The 7,010-nt window shown below is 44.3% G+C and overlaps 1 protein-coding gene across 1 annotated transcript; it reads right to left on the minus strand.

Moving 5' to 3' along the window:
• Positions 1-4,038: 4,038 nt before the first annotated feature.
• LOC107046794 lies at positions 4,039-4,808 on the minus strand. Its single transcript, XM_015269501.1, has 3 exons — positions 4,656-4,808; positions 4,321-4,554; positions 4,039-4,215 (listed from the first exon to the last, which is right to left on the minus strand). The coding sequence occupies exons 1-3, from the start codon at positions 4,806-4,808 to the stop codon at positions 4,039-4,041; spliced, it is 564 nt and encodes a 187-aa protein (XP_015124987.1).
• Positions 4,809-7,010: the final 2,202 nt, after the last annotated feature.

A 7,010-nucleotide genomic window follows, 5' to 3' on the forward strand; every position in this document is an offset into this window, starting at 1 on the left:
ATTTAATCTCAAATATTAACTTCAAACTTCAATTTCAAATTAAAATTTGAAAATTGATGAAACAGTTGCAGTGACGAATAGATCCTAGAAAAAGTCCGAGAATATTTTCGAATTTCCCGCACGTTCCGTAAGGTTCTGCTTTACCATCCCATGATAACTTAATTTTCCCGATAGAATTTTCGATGATACATGTTTTTACAATTTAATTATTTTACCTACTGAAAAAAAAACAAAAACGAAAATTTCTATGAGAAATCTGAGAGTAAATTAAAAAATCCAAAAGAAAAATAGAGGCAAACTGAATTAAAAAAAAAACGAAGGAAAAGCAACCACCAGACGCCACGTGGTAACCTAACCTACACAACTTAACTATTCAGAAACTTCAACAGACTTTGTAGAAAATAATTACGTTAAACGGCGGAATAAGACAACTAAATCAAATGTATATGGCACCATTTCAACTTCATGGCTGTTTTTTTTCACTTATAGGATTTTTCGATGGGACATGACTTTAGAATTTAATCATTTTATCTATTAAAAAAAACAAATGAAAATTTCAATGAGGGATCTGAAAGTAAATTAAAAAATACAAAAGAACAACAGAGGCAAACCGAATGATAAAGAAACGAAAGAAAAGAAACCACCAGACACACGTGGTAATCTAACCTACACAACTGGATTATTGAACTCCCCGATTTTTTAATTATAAATCACAAAATTATCGAAAAAATACTCACAACGTATTATCACCCGGTTGAGCGTTGTGAAATCTTTCATTCGACGTGAATGTTGGGAAGTCTGCCATTGTGGATGTGGTTTGATTTTTAATTATCACTTTGTTCGTAAATCACTTTGAGAGCACATGTGTGGACGCTACAGCAGCCGCAACCGGAAAGAAAGTTAGAGAACGGGTTTGGCGCGTAGTGTGGTTGTCATAAGGCGGATCCACAAGTAAAAATTTGACGACAATTTTAGTCAGCGCCACCAAATATCGAATGACTAATATCGATTCCCTGAGTAATCGGTTATTTCCATGAGATATCAGACGACAATCGATTATCCCCATGAGGTCCGCCATGTTCGATTAGTGACCCATCTCTTTTATACTATAGGACCTTGAGAAATATTTACATGGGCTTGGTTTTAGGGGTGTCAATATCAACGGTATCACTGACGGTCTGTTACTGCTGTATGCTGATGACCTGGTCATACTTGTTGAGAGTGAACTGGTCTTGAAAAAGATATTAATTGCTCTGGATTCCTACTGTTCAGATCTGGGTCTCTCTGTAAACTCAGACAAGACGAAGGTCATGATTTTTAGGGAAGGTGGAAGAGTGAGTCCAGAATTCAGGTTTTTTTTACAACGGTAGTGAATTGGGCTTAGTTTCCTCCTACACGTCACTGTAAGTAGCTCAACACTCGGCTTCTCAGCAGCCAAGGAGGCGGTGATTAAAGCTAGGCAGGCAAGTGGTGCGGTTTTTGCGATCTTGGCACGCGGTAAATGTGAGTCTTGGTCAAGTATGATCAGGCTGTTCGAAGCCATTATCAAGACGACCCTCCTCTATGCTTCGCCTGCCTGGGCCTTGAATTACCTAGATCATCTTAAAACAGCTCAGCTGAGCTTTGTTAAAAGACTCCTGCTTCTCCCCAAGAATACCCCCAGCTGTGCTCTGAGGCTGGAGACGGGACTATTGAGAGTGGAATACGCGGTCTGGAAAGTGACTCTGAATTATATTATCAAGATTCTTGAGATAGAAGACCATCGTCTTCCAAAAATATGTCTAAGGAGAATGTTTGAGCTTGATTCTGATCCTAATGCTCGCGGCAATTCTCTGGAATGCCATTCTCAGTAAACAGGACACACCGTGTCTCTCCCTTGCAGTCCTTGGCTTTGTGACCATCCCCTGCACACTTCATGCAGACCTTGGACTGGTCGACTCCACTCGCGCATTTCGTGGCGAGATGTCCATATTGCCAGCACTTGAAGCACTTCATCGGTCTCTCCAATTTCCTGATACGGCAATTGACCCAGCCTATTTTGATTTTACCATGCTCTCCCAGGATCCTCGCAGCAGCTACCGCGAGTGTCACTGAGGCAGTATGGGTTCCTCCATATGCCTTACGCAAAGGCTTGATAGCCTTACCAGCCATTTTGAGCTCCTCCCCGGCCACTTTTTGTAGAGGCTCAAGGACATCCTTCTTCGATTTGGTCTAATCAAGGTCCTTTATCTCCAGATCCACCTGTGCCCCTTACTGAGTACCTCGGCTTTATCTTTAAGGAGACCGGCGATGGTTCTACATAGCTGAGGAGCTCCACCGACTGTCTTCCTCGTCAGGATGATCAACATATCCCCAATCGCTGTCCGGCGGATTATATCGACCCAATCTTGAGTTTTCTCCGCAGGGACAATCCTTCTTTATTCGGCAAAGAATATCAGAGGTATTGCTCCTTTTCCTTGTGTCGGACAATCAGGGCATCCGGTCTGGGCGCTGGTTTCCAACTGGTCTTCTTCAGGTTCTTGGGTTCTTTTTTCTCGGAAAGTGACTTTTGGAGCCGTTTCTCATTGTTTTTTCTTCTTTCTCTTAGACTCGGCAAGCTTTCAGTCTGATCCATTAACCAGTCCCTTCCCCTGCGGGCCCATCTTACTGGTCAGATTCTGTTGCTTCAGCTTCTTCAGCTATTGAGCTTCTGCTACAGATGAGCCTTTTGAGTGCTTTCTCTGCACTTCTCTCATCTCTAGATCGCAAGTTGACTACGTGGTACTCGCATTCTCTACCGCCGAGTCTTTGACCATCGTTTCTGAGTCCGATCGTGGACGCGACGTGCGAGGTAGCAATAGAGTCTGTACGGGCTCAGCAATGGCGACCGGGGCCTTGCTGCGTGCCTCCTCTAAGTCGCTCCTAAGTCGCTTAAATGTACTGCCGATAGATGCTACTTTAGATTTGATCTCCTTGTGGACATTAATCTTCGGCTGAACAAACTCGTGTAACTCTAATGATTTTTTCAAATCGTTCCCGAGCGTGACGGCATACTTCTTTGCTGATGAGTCTGCAACTCTGCTCTTCTTGTAGCATCTGAGGTCAAGAAGTCCACATTTGAGACATGTGATGGTTGGCTCTTCCCACAATCCATTGAGACAGCACCGGCCACCGGGGCTATCCCCGATCGGAACCAGTGGTGGGATTTTCCTTTTGAGGGTTGCCCGCATGGGATAATTTTTTGGGAGGTATTATAGAGAGCCCTCCGTTCACACCTCTTTTTTTGATAGAGTTGGACTTCACTAAGAAGGTATTGGTTCGCGTCCATCTATTTTATTTAGTCGATACCCTATATTCTGAAAGATATTTCAGAACAGGGAGGACTTTCTCCTATCCACCATCTGGATACGCGCCACGTTGCAGTACCTTCCAGCCTGCCAGAACTCTCAGAAAGTAAAGGCGTTCCTTGCTGAGAGGATCCGTGGTATGAATGTGTGCATTTGTGTGTGTTTTTCTTTTCCTTCCGAGGTCTTGGGGCAAATCTACCTAACCGCACGATAGTGGATAGTAACATGCCGGTTACTGTCACATCCTGTGTGGAGCTCTCAACATCTAAACCACTTGACCTCGGAAAATTCGTCAACCCCATTTTCCCTCGCGACACCACTGTTAACTATTACTTCGCGAAGCAGGTCTCAGCTATTATGCTCTTCCTCGTTGTTTACGCCTATTGTACGTCCCCCTGTCCTACTAAGATGTGTGAGGGTAGGAGGTTTCAACAGGTTTTGCATTCATTCTGCAGTTTTGCCTTTGCGCTCCTCATTCCTGAGCTCCTTCATGACGTGGGCCGCGAAGTTGCTCGTTGTGTCCCAGGCTGCCTGCGATGATAGCAAAACTTCCATCACGTTCCCAGGCAAGACCCGCCTTCCGAGTGCAGTCCCTCCGGTAAAAACACGTGCTCCGCGTCCGCGTCGTTGAATTTATGAAGATAGGCCCAGAAGCACCGACGTGCCGACAGCTTCTGTGTGAGATAATAATGAAGTTCACCATGGTCGCGATTCAGCGGACATCCACCTTCGGGACCAGACGGTGGGTCCATCTCCCTTTGGTCAAGTCAGCCCATTTCTGCTGCCATCGGCTCAAGCGGTTTCGCCTCTCCTCCGTTGCCAGTTCTTCGGCGCACAGTGGTTCCGATTTCGTCCGCTGGTACAGGGATCTTCGCTCTACAGCTAGCACCTATATCGATAACACTCCTCAGATAACACACTGCGTCCTCGGATACTGTCCGGTATGCACTCCCGACTCTCAGCATACTCAGCCGATAGACTGGTGCGATCCTACGCCGTGTTTCTTGCAATTTGAGTACGTCAGGTTAAAAATAGGAATACCATATGTGAGCATGGACGTAACTACTGAAGACAGCAGCACTCGTCTTCTTTGATTGGGTCCTCCGATGTTAAGCATGAGGCATGACAAGGTAGATTTGACTCCTGACGCCTTGGTACCTACGTGTTCTGCTTGCTCCTTGAAGTTGAGTCGGGCATCGATCATCACCCCCAGGTTTCGGATGAACGGCTGGGAAGTAATTCCATAAAATCCAATTTGCAGCGTGATTGTCTCAACTTTCTTCCTGCTAGTGATCAGCACGGCTTCCATCTGCTCTGCTTCAAACCTACTGAGTCCATCCAACGGTGGATCGTTTCGAAGGTCAGGTCGAAGGTATAGTTGATCTCCAAGTATTTGCTCACAATGACTACAGCTCCGTCATCTGCAAATGCCACGAGTTTAGTTTCCCATGGCAGTGCCAATTTCGGCAGCCCGTCGTACATGATGTTATATAACACGGGACCCAATGCTGAGCCCTGAGGTACTCCTTCGGTGATTCTGTATTCCTAGGGGCCATCATCCGTAGCGTACTTCGGGACTCTTTCAGTGAAATAACTGTCGACAATTCTCCGTCAGTATCCCGGTGCATTGAACTTCTCAAGTGCTTTCATCATGCGGTCCCACCTGGCCGAGTTGAAAGCTGTGACCACGAGAATACCCACGTTGCCGGTAGCAGTAGATGCCCAGCATACAGAAAGGCGCTCCAAAAGCTCACCAATAAAAGGCGATAATAAACGAAGAAACTGCAAGGTACTACAGCTCAATCTCAACTAGTACGAGGACGCACACGATCTGCTCATGCAAACGGTGCGCTGTACTGGAAGCCAGTCATGTTATTGTTGGACGTGGTCCTGCTGAACAGCGGTAATGAACAGACCTTCATTAGGGGAGAGGCGAGCTCAATTGTAGATCTCACCATCGTGAGCAGTACTCTTGACAAGAGGAAGTGCTCATGGAGAGTAACTGGTATTTACACTGCAAGTGACCACCTGGCTACATTCTGGGATTCCTGTACTGATCGGATAATCCGATTAATGGCGAAAAAGACCAACTGCATTGTCTGGAGAGTGAGCACTTTGAATCCTAGCTCTTGTTCAGTAGCATTAGACGATCGTCCGATCAGTGGCAATGACGCTACTGAGAAAGCACACAGCATCATGGAAAGAGTGGCCAAAGCCTGTGATGCCATCATGACGAGGTAACGGATCACAAATCGACATCCACCAGTGTATTGGTGGAATGACACCATCGCCGTGCTACGGAAGAAGTGTACAAAAAATGTATATATAAAAAAAACCACACATGTCTTCTAGATTTTATCAGGATAATTCCGGAGGCCGAGAAATGTGGAGAAATCTTCGAAGCTCCACATTCGATTTTCGGGGTCATACCTTCCTCCCTTCGGGTCGGGAAGTTGAAAAAATATTATTTTCTCACAACAAATCTTTTTAGTGATAATTATAAAAATTGCCTCTTAGTGAATTTTGATTTCTCAAAAATCTATTGAATATCATTAATTCATTTTCTTTTCTTCGAAACTTCATTATTTTGTATTAATTTATTTTGCTATGTGAAAATTCATTTCATTATATTATGATCACTGATGATCACCTTTTTGTTTTTCAACGGGGAGGCTTCGCCCCCTGGACCCCCCCCCCCAACACCGCCCCTCTGAGTGACACTTCGCTTTTGATATTAGGTGTACGAATAAGTTGTAGGACACTTCGATTCCGTATCATGAAAGTAATTCAAAGTTACTGCTACATATGATGTGGTGGGGTTTTTTATCCAGTATCAAAACATAAGGGAGCCATAAATATAACCTTAAATTCTGTGAATAAAACATGCTGAGCGAAAAGCTATTTATCAGACACTGCATTCGCTATGAATTCGATCGGGCAATAACTGTTAGGAAAGCATGTCAATCGATTTGTTCTGTTCTTGGGGACAACATTGTATCTAAAAGTATATGTGAGTATTGGTATAAGCGATTTAAAGAAGGTGATTTCGACGTTAATACCGTGAACGTACCGGGGCCCCTATAAGGGTGGATGACCAGGAACTGCGAGCGTTGCTGGATGAGAACACTTACCAGACGGAAAAACAACTTGCAAAACAGCTTGGAGTAACTTAACAGACCGTTTCCTATCGCTTAACCACAATGGGAAAGATTCGAAAAGGAATAAAGTGGGTACCACACTTTTTGATTCACGAAATTAAAGATAGCCGACTTGACATATGTCTAAATCTTTGCAATAAGCAACATAGAAAGTCTTTTTTGTGGAAAATTATGACCGGCGATGGAAAGTGGATTTAATTTGATAATCCAAAACGCAAATATCATTGGGTTCATCAGGGCGAGCCGACGACATCGACACCGAAGCGCAATATTCACTGTAAGAAGAGCATGCTGTGTATAAGGTGGGATATGAAAGGCGTACTGCATTATAAACTTTTGAAGTCTGGCCAGACAGTTACTGACAATCGCTATCGTCACCAGTTAATAAGATTGAACCAAGAAATTGAACAAAAACGTCCATTTACTGGCAAAGAAAAACGTCCAGTAAAATTTTTCCATGACAACGCCAGGCCTCATGGAAAACCGGTAAACCGGTCAAAGATACGTTAATGGCTCTTGAATGGGA

The sequence above is a fragment of the Diachasma alloeum genome, unplaced genomic scaffold (genome assembly GCF_001412515.2).
Source record: "Diachasma alloeum isolate Michigan unplaced genomic scaffold, Dall2.0 Dall_scaffold_01992, whole genome shotgun sequence".
Lineage (NCBI taxonomy): Eukaryota > Metazoa > Arthropoda > Insecta > Hymenoptera > Braconidae > Diachasma > Diachasma alloeum.

Bases quoted from the DNA above. Each gene is read 5' to 3' on its own strand.
- LOC107046794 (XM_015269501.1), bottom strand. From the start codon at position 4,808: ATGTACGACGGGCTGCCGAAATTGGCACTGCCATGGGAAACTAAACTC. The intron at 4,555-4,655 runs GTAGGTTTGAAG...ATTACTTCCCAG, and splicing joins TCCACCGTTGGATGGACTCA to CCGTTCATCCGAAACCTGGG. The intron at 4,216-4,320 runs GTAGGATCGCAC...TTATCGATATAG, and splicing joins CAAATTGCAAGAAACACGGC to GTGCTAGCTGTAGAGCGAAG.